Source organism: Drosophila tropicalis, unplaced genomic scaffold (genome assembly GCF_018151085.1).
Source record: "Drosophila tropicalis isolate 14030-0801.00 unplaced genomic scaffold, ASM1815108v1 contig_593, whole genome shotgun sequence".
Lineage (NCBI taxonomy): Eukaryota > Metazoa > Arthropoda > Insecta > Diptera > Drosophilidae > Drosophila > Drosophila tropicalis.
This window is the reverse complement of record NW_027173070.1, coordinates 14,200,237-14,220,682: the sequence shown is the minus strand read 5'-3', so window position 1 is coordinate 14,220,682 and position 20,446 is coordinate 14,200,237. Positions and strand designations below refer to the sequence as shown.

At 34.9% G+C, this 20,446-nt stretch overlaps 2 protein-coding genes across 2 annotated transcripts in view; one reads left to right on the top strand and one right to left on the bottom strand.

Annotated features, from left to right (window-relative positions):
- LRP1 (LDL receptor protein 1) overlaps nt 1–20,446 on the bottom strand; it is a 77,464-nt gene that overhangs the window by 18,580 nt on the left and 38,438 nt on the right. The window contains exon 2 of the mRNA XM_068291227.1: nt 1,828–1,941. Coding sequence (XP_068147328.1) covers nt 1,828–1,941 — 114 coding nt within the window. The remainder of the gene's footprint in view (nt 1–1,827; nt 1,942–20,446) is intronic.
- Nucleotides 4,325–5,078, top strand: LOC137577636 (protein nemuri-like). Its single transcript, XM_068291157.1, has one exon. The coding sequence runs from the start codon at nt 4,327–4,329 to the stop codon at nt 5,005–5,007; it is 681 nt and encodes a 226-aa protein (XP_068147258.1). The 5' UTR covers nt 4,325–4,326; the 3' UTR covers nt 5,008–5,078.

The window sequence follows — 20,446 nt, the reverse complement described above, 5'->3', positions numbered from 1 at the left end:
TAATCGAATCTTTATGGCATATTTATCTAAAAATTGAATAAATTTATTTTGAATTTGGTGAGAAAAGAAAATGACATGAAGGAAATACAATTCAAAAGTAATATTGGCACGGCCCAACTTAATCTTTTCCTTAAAATGTTTCTTTGTTTTCGATTTTTCGTGATTATGATTTAATTAGAGTTTTGTTGAAATTATTTTGGAATTGAAAGTAAAGGGCTGAAAATTGCGAATATCCACATCAAATGAGATCAAAATCAACCGGGCTAATCAAAAATCCCTATAGACAAATGGAAATTTAATATATATTAAGAAGTAGAGCATAAGAATAAGAATAAGAGAGCATAAGTTAAGAGACTTTGTAAGAAATCGTGTTCGGAATAGGCACCCATACCTTGATCATGTTTATACTGCATAATATACAGGTATGTCCATATACATAGGAACTTATATTTACTATTCCATTAATAATCCATTATGCTCAATGTAAATTTTTAATAAATCCGTACCTTCTGTTTAAAGAGTTTTCCAAAAAGTAGTCCTGTTCAAACTTTCTGCAGTTCGATTGGATAAAAATCCATATTTTATACAGGTAGAAATTTATTTATCGTATTTAAGCCTCAAAATTTAATTACTCATATCCTACTTAGTTACTCTTTTAATCTCGGCAAACTTTACTCGCTATAGTTTTAATTATTAAACGGCATTGTTATTAGTTTTTCAGAAAAGTTATTTTTTTTCAGAAAAAAATGTACGCATAAATTTTATAAATTTAATTTATTTTCAGTCAACTAAGGCGAAACTTTTCATTTAAATCCACTATATCACGAGGCGTAGATTCATATATACATACTTATATATATATATACATATATGACACAAACAATCATCTACTATAGTATATATGTATATAGAATTTTATTTGTTTTTGTGTGTGTGTGTTGGTGTTTATGTCTGCAAGTGAGTATATAACTCAACACTTGGTGGACTTTAATTGAAATTGCGCCGCATCAGAGAATGAGTTGGAGAAGTTTGTGTTGAGGGGCATGGAATGAGATGGGCTGGGATTCTGGAGTAGAAGTGGGAGGAGTTGCGACACTGTCGTCGACATTGTGCCTGGCACATTTATTATAATCTGTTGCATTAATATTTGCCGACAATTTGTCGTCGCATTTGCAGTCATAGTCTCGTAGTCTCTGTTGCCATAAAAATGCCATAATACAAAAATGAAATTAAAAATGCCAGAGACCAACCAACAGAAGCAACATATTTATACACACAACACATTCTATACACACTTAGTTTCAGTATCGTTTTCGCTTTCTCTCTAGGTCCATTTTCAAATGTTGCTCTGAAGGCAGCTTTTTAGTTCGTAGCTCGTTGTTATTTTTATTGGAGTGACGACAAAAAGTATCACACATTTAAGTGGGCCATCTGGTTGGACTATGTTCTCCTTAAGTTTGTCGCCAAAAAATTTTAACTGACATCCAACTAGCGTTGGCTTTTAAAATCCTCGTCTACGCTCTAAATGATGATGATTTTAGTTGTGTGTGTATGTGTGTGTGTGTGATGGTTTTTTTTCTCTCATTTTTGACCCGGCCTAAATGGATGGCCACTAATTGCATTTGCTTGGGCCACCGCTACGCATACCATGGCCCCTCACCTGTTTGCCATTAGAGTGACTACACACACATATTCAACCTCCTACTAACCAATAATACAGCAATCAATGTCTGCTAATGCTAATGGTTTGGCTTGGCCAGTAACATGCGGGAGGATTTTGGGAAGGGCAAAGGGGATGGCTTAAAAACTATGACCAAAAATACTCACCACATTCGCTGGTCTCATCAGAGCCATCCGTGCAATCCGGTTTCGAGTCACATTTCCAGCGCATTGGTATGCAGGAGCCATCATTGCATGTGAAATACCAGCCTGGACAGGGACCTGCAAAAATTCAGAATATGCACAAAATTACAATTAAAACATTTTCCAGCCGCATACATAATATTTTGAAATGTATGTAAATGATAATGGAAAAGAACCACAGGTAACACAAATAAGTATTTAAGTATTTATTTAGCGTTTAATTAAAGCATCGACAACAACAAAAAAAAAAACACAAGTTCAATCAGAATTTATTTGGGAATCCCATGGTTTTAACAGATGACCAGTCACAATATAAAAACTAATCGATATTAAGACTGATTAAAAGGCTTTTAGGTTTGAAATTTTAGATTAATTGTCTAGACCTGGCTATCGATAGTTTCCATCAATCTAATATAAACAAAACAAGTTTAAAATATAAAGCTTAGCTCTCTACCTATTTAGATTTACTTCTCTTTATTATACATAAGTATTAACTTTAGACATCGAAAATTTGATGTTGAATTGATTTGAAGCATTGAACTATACTTTTGAAATTTATGAGAATATGTATGATTTTAAGCATGAAGAAGATACAAGTTTCAATATACATAAATAAGGTCAAAAAGGCTTTTATTTTTAACGCTGCAAATACTCGTAATCCGTTTTATAGTAATCCCAAGATAACCTTTAAGATGCAATACCGACTTTTACTGATTCCAACTATTCTTATTATACCCTTGCAAAAAGGGTATATTAATTTTGGTCAGAAGTGTGCAGAAGTCAGAAGTCAGCACGACGAGACGAGTTCAAATAGCCATGTCCGTCCGTCCGTCTGGATCAACGCAAACTCCTCCTAGACCGTAAGAGCTACATAGCAAAATTATGTACTATGTCATAGAGAGTCGAACTATTTTTGTGTCCTTGTTGCAAACACAATTTTTTAGATTCAACAGAATGGAATAATTCTTTAAAGTTTTAAAAAATATAGTTCGATTCGCTATAGCATAGAAAGAAGTACTTCTTTAATATTTTGTGATATGATTTTAAATTATTTCTGTAAGATGCCTAAAATGTTAATGGGTTAAACATTTGTTTTCGGAAACCTGGACAAAAACGATGTATTGGGTCTAGATCAGCCTTTAAATTGTATTTTGTCTAGATACTTTGAAAATGACACACCCCTTAACACACTTTAAAGATTGCAATGAATAGAAATAGAAGGAATTTTTCGTTTCATAGTTTGAATAAAAAAGTGTAATACAAGTTAACTGTAACTTAGTGTAACTTCGGCGTGGATGTAAGGAAGTTATTCGAATGTATTCAGTGCAGACATCTATAGTATATATATTGAAAACAATATTGAACCATATTAACAAGACATCGGATAAGTAAGTAGATTTCTAAATACCGTTGGTCTTTTCGAATTAATACAAAATTTAATAGTTATTTTAGTTACCAAACAGCTTTTCAGCCGTTTTCACAAAACGCTTTAAAACTACAAAGTGATGTAAATTGGAAAATTTTTCGGGATATAATTTTACAACTTCATGCTTGCCCACAACAAGCCCATTGGAAAATATCGTTTTACCTAAAGAAAGTTTTGCCAGCGAAATTCGAAAACGTTTCTTACACTATCAAGAAATAATTCTAAAAAAAAAAAAAACAGGGAAAACAAAATGAAGCAAAGTTTTCCGACATAATGAGAAGTTGTTACTCATTTCAATGGCCTCCCCTTTCATTTATTGAGATGCTTTATTCAATATTAAATTCAAACATCTCTTGGAAATTTCGTGCATTTCGTATATTCATTTATTGCGCCCCCAACCCTTTTCCCAGTTTCATATTACTTTTATGTTTATGCAGTTGTACATGAACCTGATGGTTGTTGCTTTTCTCTTTCTATTCTACGTGCCCACAATTAAAATGAATATTAACATAAAGACCAGAAGGTGGATTCAACACCACCACCGCCGCCCATCGTGCCCCACTGTGCCTTTACTGTGCCCCATGGCGAACGTGACTTTGGAACGTTGCATCATTAGTTTGATGTTGTTGTTGTTGGGGGGAAAGTAGTAAAATGTGGGAAGGAGAAGGCTCGTAGGTTCTTGTGTCTGAAGTAAACAATGAAAAACTAATTTAAATTTGCTTAACGCATAAATAAAAGGTGTCAAAATGTTGCGGGCTTTCAAGATAAACTTTTATATATATTTTTTTGTCCTATTGTTGTTGTTTCTTTTCGGTTTTTATTTTTTTGTTTTGTTTTTTGTTTTTTGGATGCAGCAGCTGGTGCCATAACCCCGGTTTTCGGGCACCAACATCTCTTACAAGTTATCCAATTTAAACACTGCTTAAACTGTTGACTCAGCCGCCAACTGCGGCGGGGGAAATGCGAAGAAGAAGTCAAATTTGGAGCATAAAAGCTCCAAGAATGGGCCATAGTGGAAACATTATTATATTGCCAGCATGTTGCTGAAGTGGTACACATTATTCCTTTTGGTGGCTCTCTTCAGTTTGGGTCATGCCAGAAAGTCGGCTCCCTCAAGGACTATTCAACCCAGACCGATAGAGCTACCCGAATTATCCCTAGATCGTCAGAGTAAGGATATACGTTTCGAAGTAGAGGAGGATGACAATTTGAATGATGATATTAGAGAAGATGACAATGATGATGGCGATGATGATGACGATGACGACGATGATAGTGATGTTGATCAAGATGAAGAAGAAGATGATGATAATGCTGCTCTTAACGAGGACGATGATGAAGCCGAATTGGCTAAAAATGTTGAGATTAAGGTGCGGGAAGCCAACAGCAATGAAGTGGAAGAGTTGGTCCAGGAATTGAATCAAACACCGGTGCCAGCAGCTGGCCAAGCACATATCGAACCACGTGCCACCAGGACACGTCGCCGTCAGCGTGCTGGACGCCGACGCGGTGGACGCCGCAGCAATCGTAGACGTGGTGGCAGGCGTGCCAACAAACGTCGTGGTACAAAGGCACGTCGAGGCGTTCGTCGTGGCAGCAACTTGAGGCGGCGCAGCGGCAACAAGAGGCAACGCACTAACAAGAGAAATGGCCAAAGAAATAAACTGGGCCAAAAACGCAATCAAACTAGGAAAGCTCAAACCTCCAAGTTACCTTAGATAGTGGAAGGAACACTCAATGCCAAAAACAAGGATATTTTTTTCATTAAATAAAATTCTTGAACTATTTATTTGAAATTTCTAATTTATTTCCCTCCTTCAAATACCTAATTTCATTTAATAAAACTAAAGAGTTTCCTTAATTTATAAGATAAGTGGTGCAGCAATTTACAGACATTTGGCCAAGAATCTTCTTCACCATTTTATAAAAATCAATAATAAATTGTCTGGCGAAAAAAACAACTATTTTTCGCAAGCCTTTTATTTGCTAAGAACTAAAGGAACACCCATTACATTGCATCGAAATTCTGGAAAGAATAGCAAGTTTAGTTTTTAATTCGAATTTTTATCAAAATAACTAACTCTACCCAGATACATATAAAGAATGATACAATTTTGAATATTTTCCAAATGGATTCCTATAGAAGATCTTCATCTTTAAATTTTACTTTTGTCCTTGTGAGAAATTAACGAATCTCCGACGTTTCCAGCATAGGTTCCTAATTAAGTCATTTGATACAATTTATTTTCATCTTCAATGTGAAAATCGTAATATGTATTTGTTTTAACGAGTGACCCCTTTAAAGTTCTCCAAAAGAATATATAGTTCATGGGATTGAGATTTGGTTATAGCATGGAGTTTATCGAGTCTTATTAAAAATTCCCCCGACAGAGCTCCAAATTATCTTCTACTGTATTCCGTCCAATTCCTAAAAAAAAATTGAGCTTCACATTTGACCAACTGGCAACGACATTCCCGCAATTTTAGCATCGCACAGAACAGGAAACGGAGCCAGGCCCGGAAGGGCATTCAAAACTATATCTGATTGTTGTGTAAAGCACTCCATTATTGCATGACAGAGGAATACAAAAGAAAGGCAATATACTATCATTGTATTATTAATACCGTTAACTGATTTTGGAATTGGATTGCGATTTATGTACGCAAGTCTCAAGATTTGGAAACATAAGACTGGTTTCATTTAAAGACATTTCTGATCTGGATATATATACATATATTTACATACGTCATGCTAAGATACAATTGAAATCTCTGCTCACGAGATTAAGACAAAAGTTAAGTAAGAATGATTTATCTTCTTGTTTCTTTAACCCTTGTAAAAACGTTCTATTAATTTTGGCGAAAAGAACGAAGCTACACCGACCATATAAGGTACATATGTACATATATATTCCTGATCAGCTTGGTTTTTTTATAACCTTTTGTTAAAAATATTTATCAATTCTTCTGCTTTATTGCTCTTTGATAATACAATGTTCGGTTTCATTTGAATACCTCTAAATGATTAAACGGATTACTACATAATATAACACGATGTCGGTGCTCCGCAGCGTCAGTTTGCAGACCGTTCTGTGACGGAAATTTGACTTTTTAGTTATTTCCCATATTTGCAATAAATTTTAAGTCAATGAGGAATTTACTTTTAGTTTATTAGCATCATAAATTCAGCTATAGCTTTTGCGCTTATTTTAGTTGGTCGCATAAATTTGCCATTTGAAATTACTGTTCTTCTTGATTAAACATGCAAACGGAAAGGTATTCTATGGATGTTAGTATAAGTAGATAAGTTTCCAAAGCGTTGACAAGCTTAAACATAAAAGAAATAATGAGCTGCAGTTGGCCATAGTTGCAAGGAACACATTCAAGCTGTGTGTGTGTGTGTGTGTGTGTGCTTATCCCCTGTGTTGATGCCCTTGCCATGCATTCAATTTCAGTTTATTTTACTTTCAGCTCATCTTTTGCAATGGCTTTTGCCCCATTCAGTTCGTTTACCTGCTGAATCGCTATTGTGCAATGTATAACGAGAGACTTTCTCGCAAAGAGATTCCAAGAAGTGTTCAACAAAGTGCGTCATTTCGATGTAGTACTGGGAAAACTGAGTGAAAACACTTTATGGAACAACTTTCATAAAAAAATGCATCTAACTAACTAAAAACTTTGTGATATTCATTTTGGCAATGTTTTCTTAGATAACCAAACAGTCTATTTAACAATTTCTAATACATTTTTAACAAAAGTGTGTAAATTATAAAAATCAAATGAAAAGATTTTGGGAACATTTTGGGAAAATATGGTAAACGGAATGGGGTTTTTGGCAACGTTCTCTCAATCATACTAACATAGTTCCGCCAGTAACTTTTTGTAGAAGTGTGAAAATGATTTAAACTAGTTGAAATTGATTTTGGGAACACCCTCCCACAAGCAGACTGCCAGGAATCCTGCAGCTTGGGCCCTTTGTCGTCTGTTTACTTCTCTACCTGTAGCCAATTTACAGATTTCTCGTATCTGTCTGGCTCCTAGCTGTTGGCTCCTGACTGCTGGCTGGCTAGTTGGCTACCGGCTTCGCCTATCTCCCTGTTTCTCTGTTGGCATTTGGTCAGCATTGTGGGTGGCCTCCGCCACCTGCCACTGACATTTGCCAAATCAAATAGAAATTTTAATTGACTCTTGCTTGACTGCTGCTGCCGCTGTTACTATTACTGGACATTGGTTGCTACGTGCCACAACATTTTGTGTCTACTATCTAACACTCACGATCTCTCTCTCCTTCTTTCTCTGCGTCGTCACTTTAATTTGATACGAATTTTTTTCTTTTTTTTTTGTTTTTTGGTCATGGCATGTTTTTTTTTTCTTTCTTTGCTGCTGACACCGTCTTCGTCATGATATTAATTCAGCTACAGTTTCAACTGAGAAAACTCTGCTTGTTTTCCATCAACAACGACAAAAGCGGGTTAAGCGCCTTTGGGCTTGAAGCGGAAAAATTTGCATCTGTCTCCCTCTTGTCATACAGCTCGGAATTATGTGGGCACAAGCCAGCAGCAGCAGCAGGCTAGCAGATCCAGAGTCGAGTAGCATCGCAACGCGCCGAGTCGAGTCGAGTTGAGTTGAGTTGAGTCTGTTGTTTGTCAACAGCTTTTGCATGGTGTGTGTGTTTTTTTTTTGTTTCTTGTTTTTATTCTGTTGTTTTTTGGGTCAAAAAGATACGCGCCTGAATGTGTGTCCTGCCTGCTGCACTTTTTAACATAGTTTTTCACTTAATTAGCGCTCTGAATGACGTGTGCGTTGACAGTTGCCGCTGATCCAGCATGTCATGTACGTGACTCGCCTTTGGGGTATGCAACACTTTTTTTCTTCCACCATCAACAGAAAATCTGATACACGCAATGTCATCAACTTGGTTGAGTAGTTGGTGTGTCTTGAGGGCCAATGCCTTAAAATGACACTTATTTTTTACATCACTTGATTTTTTTGTCCTTGAGTTTTTGGAATTAGTCCCCTAAAGTATGCAATATACAGTTAGAGATCTTTTTAAACGTTCGGTAGCTAAAAAATTAGGAAATAGTTTTTTCTTCGTTTTGCCCAATGCATACTTTGTGGGGCTTTGGCTTAGCTCACTGAGAACTTATGTAGGTAATCAAGCTTTAGTCACCCAAAACTTAATATAAACCATTTAAGCACTTTTTAGTTAGAGTGTTGTACTTGCACTTTTAAAACAATTAAAATTAATAAACAAAGGGCAAAATGCTGCAACCAAAAACAACAAAAACAAATAAGTAACAGCAAAGTTCAGTTCACAACCTTTTTGTGTTTTGCTCTCGCTTCCTCACAGACAGCACGTAATAAACTCGATTAAAGTGCACAAAACATACGGAGTGAACCAAGAGAACAAACCGAGCCGACAAACCAAAAAAATAAAAATACAAAAGCAAAATAAAAGGCAGAGGACTGGGCCGGTCCGGTACGGGCCAGGCCGGGTCGTTCAACGGATCCAGCAGACAACAAACAACCCAAGCCGGACACAACTGTGGCCCCAAGGCCCGGCAATGCTTTGGCCTCTGCAACATTCCTCTGCATTCATTGGGGCATTGTTCACTCCTACTCTTTCTCTTCTTTCTCTGCAATTTCTCTGTGTCTGTGTGTGTGTGTGTGTGAGTGTGTGTCCCTTGTGCATTTAAAGTACATTTATGTCAATCATGCTCATTATGCGCACATCAGTGCATTAAATTATACAAGAAGCTCTCTCCCAGACCCAGTCGGAAAGGGTATGATAAAAAGAGAAGAAACATGGAAATGATGTTTCTGTTGTTGCTGCTGATGATGATGATGACGAGGAGTAGGAGGAAGAGATGTGCAGTCGGTCAAGCTCTTGTCCTGTCAATATTCATAAATGAAAATTGAAACCAAACACAGACAGACACACACAGAGACAAACATAACATGCAAGGAAGTTGAAATGACAACGGAAACCAAAACCAGAACCCGCCATATTTGTAGGAACACAGACGTTGTGGCCGCTGCTCTGTCTCTCAAACGGAAATCTGGTCAACTTTTGTGTCCGGTGGTTTCTGCATATACCCCACCGCAAATTTTTGTCACCTTTTTCCCCTTTTTTTTTTTTTGGTTGTCTGCTTTTCTTTTTTGTGGATTATATTTTTGGTTGCTGTGTTGGTTGGTTGTTTGTTTCCCGCTGACAGGAAAATGCTATTATGAAATGAATTTCAAGCGTGTATATTGTTCAGGCTTGGCTTGCCATGGTATTTCTGGTCATAAAAATGCCTTTTCCCCTTCATCTGCAGCTGCTGTTCCTTTTTCGGTTTTATGGGTTCTGTTTGCGTTTTTTTTCTTCTCTTTTTCCTTTTTGTTTTTTTTTTTGTGGAACGCAGTTTTATCGCTTCGATTTTAAATTGCGCGCAAACTGTGTGCAAAATGGCGGCCTCATTAAAAAAACAACAAGAAGGGAAGAGAACGAAAGGGGGAAAACGCATCTCGTAAAAATTGTTGCTGGTTTTACAAAATGGGTAGAAAATTTACAGTAGGTCAAAAAAGAAGAAAATACAAATTTTCATTGCATACCGCAAGGGCGCATTTAAGGGGTTTAAGGTAAGGCAAAATTGCACGGAAAAAATAAATTGCAATTAAATCATTCGTTAAACCAAACGACCAAATAGGGATAAGATATTTTTAAACGAATGCACAATTTCGTTTTTTTTCCATTACCTTTGCAATTGTTATAGTATTTGTAGGCTTGCCTTGGCTTGGTTCAATTAAAGCCAAATTTATTTGAAATTGTTCTTGAATCATTTAAATAAAAAGTGTCAAAATCATTCTGTAAAACTGCTCAATATAAAGTTTATGCTTAAAAGTGTTATTTGAGAATTAATTCTGGGTAAAATATTGACATTAATATTTACTTATTGTCCCTTTAGAATAGATTGTAAATGATATAAAAATAAAAAATACAATTTTTCGACAAATGTTTTAATCATTCAAAAAATTTTGACGTTCAATTCTGATTCAATATTTGCAAAAACGCAAAAGTATTCAATAAAATAGATTTTAAAGTTATCTAAATTTTATTTTAATATTTCATATTGTAATTTGAGTATAATTTTAATATTTTTCAATCTTCAATATTTTTCTAAAGTTTAGTTGTTGCCCGATTCGGGTCTAAAGTAGATTAGAAGTTTAACTAAATGAACTAATTTTTGGAATTAAAGGCTTTCCTATATAAATTAAGCAAAATGCATTGTGAATGAAGTACGAATTTTCTTACTTTCTTTAGTAGATTTCTACGATCCCAAATATCGAGTATTTTAGTTTAATATTTTTCAGTCTTCTGTGTCACATTCTCCATTGTTTCTTTACCAAAGTAAACTGAATGCAGATTATGAGTATATGTTATAATTCTTATTATTTTACTTTAGCAACTTTGCCCTACAGATATTTTATATAGTAAAGACGGGAAAAGTCATACCAAAAGTCTTTTGAATATACAAAATTCCATTCCAAGATAAAGGATTTCGTATAACTGCTTTGGTAAACAAGTAACAATTTGAACTTATGTTTGAAACAAAGTTAAGCAGTTAGCTAAGTCATCCACATTGTCTTAGTCAAGTCTCATTAAGGCAGAGTTTCTATTAAGTAAGCATCTTCATTTAAAGTTGTGCAACTTTAATTAAGTAAAGACACTTCTTTCAAAGTTGGCTGGATTTGTAAACTACTAATACTTTTTAGCCGATACTCTTAAAGTTAATGGTTTTATCAATTATGTTTGTTAATTTTAAAATAGTCATAGACTTCTATTCTCTTAGAATAACTTTCTAGAGACTTTGGAAAGTCTTAAGGTTTTGTTATAATCTGCTCTTATTTATAAAATATATATTTCTGACTTTTCCTTGACTTACACCTAATTGGAGCCTGTTTTTGCCCTTAATAAAGTTAAATGTTAAAATACAATTGAAAGAGTTTTTCTTAAATATTTGTATTAACTTCATATTTGAATGATTCTTCATTTTTCTTTACTAGACTTTACTCTTTCAATTCTAAAGTTTAATGTCTTGTTTTAACTAAATGTTTAAATACGAGTTTCAAGTTAAACTACTAAGTTAGCAGTGAATTATGCCCTGAATTTTCAATTCAAAACATTCAAAAAGTTTTTATTCTTGGTTATATAATAATAAGTATAAGGTATTTAAAAATTCGATTATTGTCAAGCGGGTTTCCTTTTTTGTCAACACCTTTGAAGAAGAAGTGGAAATGAGTTGGGTGTAAGGAGCACTCACATTTTGCAATTTTTCGAAAATTGAGATATTCCTTTTTTGCAGTCATAAAAACTTGCAGCATCATCATCAACGCTTGACTTTTAGACAGCGAAAAAGTTTTTAACCCTCTTCTCCAGTTCTGTTTTTTCCCCTTTTTTTTTTTGATATAGTAAATATTTAAGTGAAGCCCCTTTTGGTTCTTTGCCCCCCATTAATGACACCTTTTTTGAATAGAAGTGCAAAGTCAAATAGATATGCAAATTTAATAATCCAAAATGGTCGAGAGAGCAGCAGAAAAAAATATATATTTAAATATCTGTATATATATGCAACTTTAATCTGCATAGATGGCGATGCCTAGCAGAATTTCCATTAAACAGAACTTTCTTGCACAAATTTCCTCAATGTCTGCAAACTTTGGCTGTTGAGTTTACAAGGAGGTGGCGGCATGAGGAGGAGCAAAAGGCTTGAGTTTTTGGCCTGTCAATAACTTGCAGCAACACTTTTCCACTTCTCCTTAACGTCATTATCATCATCATCTTCATCAACATTATGATTGTTTTGTTCATCATTTGGTTGGAAAATTTTCTTCATAAATGTTTATAAATACAATTTTCTAGCAACTGGCCAGAAAAGTTCTGCATTCGGAGTGTGGAGTGCATTCAGGCGGCTCATCAATCTTCTTGAGCTGCCTCGGTATTGTTGTTATTGCGGCTGTTGTTCAAGTTGCCACAATATAAAACAAAAGACCAAACTCAAAAACTCGACAACTCGGCTGTAAATTCATTTTACTTGTTTGTTGGCGCACAAACATGCAAAAAGTGGGAAAAGGAGTGAAAAGTGGGGCACTTTTAATGGTTGGGTAATAGGCGTGCTTGGCCCCATTGCCACACACAGAAACATAGATATACATATATACAGAGCACTGCAAAAATTCAATTTTGGTTGTCATCAAGAATTGATGATTTCTATTCATTTAAATACAATAGTTTAAATACTTGGAAATGCTATAAATATGCATGTTTCGATCCAGAGAGCAACAGGAGCGAAATACAGGTGTATAAAACAACAATTTCAAACAGCGACAAATATGTTCTAAAATTTAAAGAAATCTCTTCTTTCATAAACAAATATGTAGATCAAAAACATACGCACATAAAAAGAAATGTTTAAATATCCTTCTGTAGACTAAAAACCTTTTTATACCCTTGCAAAAATTTGATTAGACCATAAAAGTACATATATTCTTAATCAGCATGATGAGATGAGATCAAATAGTTCGAAAACGGTGACTTTTTTTAGTAACTTCGTTACTTTTGACGCTATTGCTTTCAAATTAAACATTTGTTAGTTAAATGTTTCTGTTAATGACTGTTCCGAATTTGAAGAAGTTCGGTTGACTATATCGTATAGCTCCCATACGATCAATCGGTGGAAAACAGTGACTATGATCAATATCTTCGTTATTTCCTATGGTTGTCGGCCATTCTATTGCAAACATAAGCCTTTTTATATGAAACGTTTTTCCACATTGATGCCTATAGGTAAGGAAAGAGCAAAGAGCAAAAAAATGCAACGGTATAGCCCCTTTTAGAAATTAATATAAATATTTAGGCTTATATTGAAACTGGGTGATCCACCATGCGCCATTGTCAAACAACTATTCACTAAAAATTTATTTATTAAAACTCCTCCACGTCAAAATTGAAAATACACATATATTGCAAAAGAAAAAATGAGAGTTAACAAACAAAAATGTTGTTGTTTTTAAAGCGTGAGCCGGTTTGAAAAATTTTAAAATTAAATTCTTTGCCCTTGCCATATTGCAAACACGGGTTATTACATTTATTTTTACAGGTACATGAACTTTGCTATGATTTTTTTGATTGGTTCTCCTAGTAAAAAGAAACCTTTATGTGTATGTAGATGTAACTTGTCGCTGTTTAGTTATCTTTATTTGGCGACCTTAAAATATCAATTGACCCCATGTTTGAATAATATGAAAGTGTTTTTTCTTTAGAAGATTTAGATTCCTTAGATTTAGTTATATCATAATGACATACTTAAATGTTAGAATACACTAAATAATAGCGATAAATATGTCTTCAACTATATCAACATTTAATAGGTGCTTGGAAGAGAATGTTTGAGGATACCCCATAACATTAAATCCGTCCCTTTTATTCCTGATGGCTAGAAGTTGCTTGCTTTCTGTATTTCAAATGGAAGAACAATGCTCAACAAACTCAATGAAATATCTCAATCAACTGAAGTGATGCGCAAGAGAGAAAGAGACTACTGTGTTGGAAGCTGGTTTGGTTGAGCACATGACATACTGTCATTCCTGCGGTTATTTTCATTATGTTGCTCAACTTCAACTATTATATGTATGTACATGTGTTGAGAGACGCCCTTGTTCTAGTCAGGTGAGATTTGTTTTGCTGTTGTTTAGTTTTGTTGGTTAACCAATGGTACGAACGAACAGATGTTACAAGTTATGTCAATTAAGCCACAAAACATCAGATGGGACATATGTACATACATTCTTATGTATACATCATATGTGCGAATATTAAAATGTAGAAATATACAATTTAATGGCCATGGTGATGGGTGCCTTGGGGCGACTTATCACATCGTTTTACAATTTATTTGGTTTTCCCTTCTACTTTTTTTTTCCTCGACTAATCCTATTTGCCGAACAGATATCTTAAGCTCATTTGTGGGTAGATAGATTGAAATCCTCACGCCCCTGCACAACACACACATACACACACTCTTACTTTACTTCCTTCCTTCGTTCGTTTCTTCCTTCCTGCCTTTTTGCTTGTCCCTAACCAAGTTGCCACATCAGCTCACACAAATCCCAGGTCTCATAATTCTTTGAAATTCTTTGAGTGCCTTTGGCAGTTCAACTCTTTTTTGGGGGGGGCTTACTTTCTTTCTCTTTTTTTTCTATTTTTTTGTTGGTTTTTTTGTTGTTGTTCTTGTTTTTGATGACTTTTAAAATGTGGCTGTTTCCTTCATTGAAATCGAGACACTGTAGCATACTTCAGGGCGCAACAAAAACTCTTCAGAGAAAGAACAAGAAACAGTTGCCTCAACGCATATTTTAAGTGCCAAGTTAAAAACGAAAGAAAAAACACCAACAGCAGCAGTAGAAACAACAACAAAAAAAGAAGAAAAAAAATTGTAAGGAAATTGTTGCAGCTATTTGCCTCCAATTCAACCTTCCACATCTACCGCCCCCAGAAACCCGCCTCCTGCACTCACATCATTCAGCAATAAATGGTAGAGGAGTCAAGCCAGGAAGCAGCAGTCAGGCAGGCAGCAAGTAAATAAAAAATTATTGCAAAACTTTGTGCAATAAACGAAAAAGTAAGACATTCTTGCCGGAGCACTGTATTGGAGTTTTGGCCCAAGACTAGAGAGAGGGAGTGAAAACGAATGAGAGAAAGAGAAAAAAAGGGGGATTTTGAGGGGTGGCGAAGCATGAAAAACGCCGTAAAATAGTTAGAGCCACTACAACAACTACTACAACTTGCTTCGATGAATGTCTCAGCCAGGCTCCAGCACAGGCTCAGCTAAAAGACATTGTTGTTGCTGTTGCCTGTGTTATGTGTGCCTCGGCCACTTTGTGTAATCAACACAGGTACAAACAGCCCAAAAAGAAATGATAGCAAAGAGGAAGAATGAAGATGGGGATGGGAAAGAAAGGAAGAGTGGATTTAGGCACAGTTAAACGGCCTGTGCAGTTTGAAGATTTCCTTTCCTTTTGGCAATGCACACACGCACAACACAATACACAACACAGGAACATGGCACGGCAAAAACATTGAATGAGGCACGTGACCAAGAGGCAATGTTGCAAAGCTCTGCAAATTACTGTCACATCTTGTAGGAAGAATCTTAGAAAGCAACTCAAACCCCCCCCCCACCCACAACACAGAAAGAACCCTTAACTAGTTCGAATTTTGCAAGATATTGAGAAGGGTATGAGTTTTTCTTTTCCTTTTTTAGGTCACCAGATTTGTTGCTTCTACAGTAAAGCTAAATTTAAAGATGATACAACTTCTAAAATAAATTTACTCGATAACTGATGAACTTTAGGATTATATCTTTTGACAGCTGTCTGATACCAAGAATAAACGACACAGTAGATAAATTTACAATATTTCGCTTTTATTTTTTTACAGATCTAGATCTCAAGATCTTCGAGATGTCGAAGACTACATATATTAGATGGAGCTACTAAATTTAAGGAATAGGTTAATAAATTGAGATGATTTTGCTTTATTTCCCCTGAAAATATTATTAGATTATCGTATCCCTATCATATACGAATATGCGTCATCAACATTATTTATCTATATCTATTTTCATAAAAATCGGATTAAAAATAACCAAGACATACGAATAACCGGTTTCCTCTACGTCACTCAAATAGGTCAACTTGGCCGATGGCGGCTAAGAGTAAAAGAGATAGACTTTAATTACTTAACGACAAAGGAAAAGATGCAATAACATTAGTCGGTTTTAATTCGTTTGACTTAAATTTGATACAAAAGAACTCTACTTATAAAAATGAATTATTTATTAAGTCCAACAAATACATTTCTTCTAAAACTTAACGCAAAGACAACTTGCCGTCTTTACTTTATTAATCCTTTCAGTAAATAATCAATTTTAACAACACTTTTTTATTGATTTGTAAAGTTTAACAATTGGAGGTGTAAAACTTAGAATGGAAGTGCTAACTGAACAATTTTTGATGCTGCTTAAATTAAGTTAAGCTTTGTTTCATTTCAGACTTTGAAATTAGACCAATAAGAGTCATATTAAAGATATTTAGTTTTGAATTTTCAGTTGTAGTTTCAAGTAGTTTAAAAAAAAGTTAAAATAATAATAATGCAAATAATAAACCCTTTAAAACTCATAAAAAAATGTATTCATAGAAATAGCTTGCAGCCTAGTAACTATATAAAATAAAATTCGCAATTCAGTATAAATAAATAAGTAATTCGTAGTATATGTAACTAGGCAACTAATAAACTTTTTTTGTTGAATATCTCCTAACTTTTTTTCAACCATAAACTATGTTTTACCCTTAAGGGCTTCAAAGCTTAAAATTTAAATCAATGAATTGAGTCTACTGGTTGAAGCTCTCCCTAGTAGATTGATTAATAATTTAGTGGAATATGTAAATTTGGGTTACATTCCCCATATTGACCACTGCATAATTATAGAGTCTCTTTAACACTGGTAAATGTGCCCTATTGTATGGTCATTAAACCACCAAATTCAGTAGCAAATGGCTTCACCAGCTCTGCATTAGCTTAAGGATATTAGCAAGACAGATGGCAATGTTAGGACTGACCACATGCAAAAGCATCAACTAGCTTTGCTTTACGATATATTACCTTAATTTTCCAATAGCTTATTTCTCTTGGGTTTTAATGGTAGTTTGAAAAGTCAAGTTTCAATAATTCTGGGTATAAAAGTGTAACTTTAGACTAGGAAAGTTTGCTTTTGCCACTTAGATTCCCCTTAGGATGCCAATATTAATGCAGAATGCCAGTCAGTCAGTACGTCAGTGGCTGTTGCTCAGTTGCCAATCAGTCAGTGAGTCAATTAACCGTTGAGGCCTTTCAGACTGGAATACATGGCCTGATGGCCTGATTAGAGGGCAAAAGCGAGAGAGCATAGAAGAGAAGTTTCCATTACACTTAACCCCTAAAAAAATAGAAAAAAAAAACGAACAAAGTGAAAAACGAAGCTATTTCTGTTGCTCTTCTACACTGCGTGCCTTCTATTTTTTCTCATTAGCTAAGTGGCCAAGTGCGGGCTGCTGCTGGTTAACAAAAATTTTCACCATTTGCCACCGAACAATATAATTTCATTCTTCTATCTCTCTCTCTCTCTCTAGACATACATACATATATATATATATATATCACCATTTGCCACCGAACAATATAATTTCATTCTTCTATCTCTCTCTCTCTCTCTAGACATACATACATATATATATATATATATATATATATATTCTTCCACTCGTAGAAAATTTGTAATTATTTGATATCTCTGTTTCTCTTCTTAATATTTTATTTGGTTTATTAAGTGCTTTGTTGTCTTTTCAAGTGGTATAAATCACAAAAATAGACTGACACAATGGGATAATTGGATGAAATTGGAGTTGAAATTGAAATGGAATAAAGATGTCTTAGGAAAAGAGCCCAAACAACATTTAATTTTGGGGGATGAAATGGAGCCAAGAAAGATGATGGGAAGCCGCCCATATGGCTCTTAGTATCTTAGCTCTTGAATGAAATGTTTTTTGAAATAAGTATAATGGGAGTATAAAAATTAAAGCTTTAACTGGACAAAAAAAAGTGAAATTTATTCAGTTTCATTCACAAGTTGTTGGCAGCTGGCGATAAACATTTATCATTTTGGCAAACAAATTGTCAACATGACAGCACACCTCGTCCTTCGTCTCTCCTCTATCTAAGTCTCTGCTGTGGGCCTTTCTCTTTCGTTTTGGTTTTTTTCTTTTCTGCTTTTTGGTCACATTTCAGCATCATTATAAAAATATTACCAGAATCCTTGGCCAAAAGGCATCAGCAAATAGAAAAACGTGACCACAAGGCGTGATAACAAGAAGTCACTGGGGACAACGACAACGACGCCGACGACATGAAAAACTTTTGCCCACAACCTTAAAGTGTTTGATAGATACATATATCTATCTATATATGTATGTATGAATGGGATGCTTGACGGAGATTGGGTTGAGTTAGGGCTAAGGTTGATTTGATGGTAAGGGCCATTTTTGTCAAAGAAGAAAAACCGCTTTTGTGGTTAACTGGTAAACCACAATATCTCTGACCACCTCACATCAGATGCATTTGACAGGCAGCAGCCAAGCAGTCGAGCCGAGCTAAACAGCCACCTTCAACTTCATGTCTTTGTACTTACTATACACTACCTAGACAGCAACAGAATCCGCTTTAAAGCTCAGTACAACAACAAGCTGTTATTTCTCTCTGTTGCTCATTAAAAACAACAAAGTCAAGTCCACCTGCCGTAGCAGGAGCAGTCAGTCCACGTAATTGAATCACCCTCGAGAACATATTAAAACCCATCCACAAAGCTCCGATTTGTTAGTTGGTTGAAGGAGCAGCATCCAAGAGCAACCAACAACAGCAACAATAACAACAACAACAACACCAACAGCGGCATACAGCATTGTCTCTGCCTTTTGCGGTCTCTGTCCTTCATACTACAAAATGACCGATTCGAGGGCTTAACTCTGCAGCTTGTTATTCTTCTACTAACAGATGCTCTGCCCTTATACCATAAGGTCTTTAAGATTTCATAAGAGTTTTGCCTATAGTTTGAAAGCTGCTTGGGAAGGAAACGTTTTCAACATTCTTTTATCAAACTTTTGTATAACTTTTGTTGAAAAAGTAAATAAGGAACAAGTTTAATATTGATTTTTAAACATAATATTTTCTTTTTTTTTTCCCACTCGTTGCTAATGTAAAAGTAACTCTTTTAAATGTTTAATTGAAATTAATTTGGTGTTTTCAAATCTTTTAAATTAGCTGCTTATATTTTGATAATTGAATTTTTGATATTTATTTTCAAAATTCAATCATCGATGAAGATATATTTGTCTTTGTTTTATGATTGTGTTTGTCTTTACACTTTCAATGATAGGCACAACATTTTTTTGGCAAAACATTGGAGTAGGCAATGTGCCAAAAGTCCTTGCTAAGGCTAATCATGCCCAATTTTGTAAGAATTATTTAAAAAACTGTTTAAATATCAATTGTTCTTTACAACAAGGTGAAATGTTTAGAAAACTATGTGAAGTTTTTTCTAGTTTAATACTTAAATGAGAATCTTGAAACTTGAAAGAATTTACTGAAAACTGTTTTTTGATTACAAATCTCAAATGCACCTTTTAGATTTTTGGTTGAAAAGGAAAGGGTATGTTTGTATAAGGTTTCCCCAAAAACCTTTTTAGTTATTCTCTCTTGTTTTCTGCAATACGTATTTTTTTTTTTTAACTTTTTTTTTTGTGTAGTGATTCAACAACATGTCGTCCACGTTCTCGACGTTTGCCTCGTTGCAGTTTGAACAGGTTCAGAAAAGACAACAGCAACAGCAATAACAACAACAACAATAAGAACAAAGGCTGAAAGAAATCACGTCTGATAAATATAAGCGTATATAAAAACGCATGCACAAACAGATATATATATACCTATACATATGTATTTTGTAGATATAGATATAAACCATATATGTATAAACCCACACATATATATGTATGTGTGTGTGTATATAGGTATATATAGCCTGGCCGTTGACTTGATTTCTGCACTTGGCGGCGCTTATCATTTGTCTGCCTTGGACCTGGTTAGCAGCCATCTAAAAAGAGTGCTCCACTCATCGTGGCACATATGTGAGATTTTGTGCTGGCCAAAAGGGTTTTTGTGATGCTGATTCCTTCTCTGATTCTCTGATTCTGACTGCCACATTAAGCCAACTAAAGTTGTCTCTATCTCTGTGCAGGCCTCCCTATGCCAATGCCTTCCCTTTCCTCCTACTGGGCCCCCACTTCTTTTGGGTCGTGGTCTTGGCTTTGTCATTCTTAATGCAGAAATTTGATGCCAGCTGCTTGTTAAGCTTCGTCTTTTTCTTTGACTTTGTCTTTCAATCGTTTTTTTCTTCTTCTCTTTCTGTGTCTTATTTTCATTTTTTTTTTTTTTTGCTCTTGGTGTCTTCTTGCATTTGTTTGCAGTCTTGTAATTTTCCTTCGTTTCCCACATTAAATGCAGAATATGGAAGGGGAGGAAAAAAA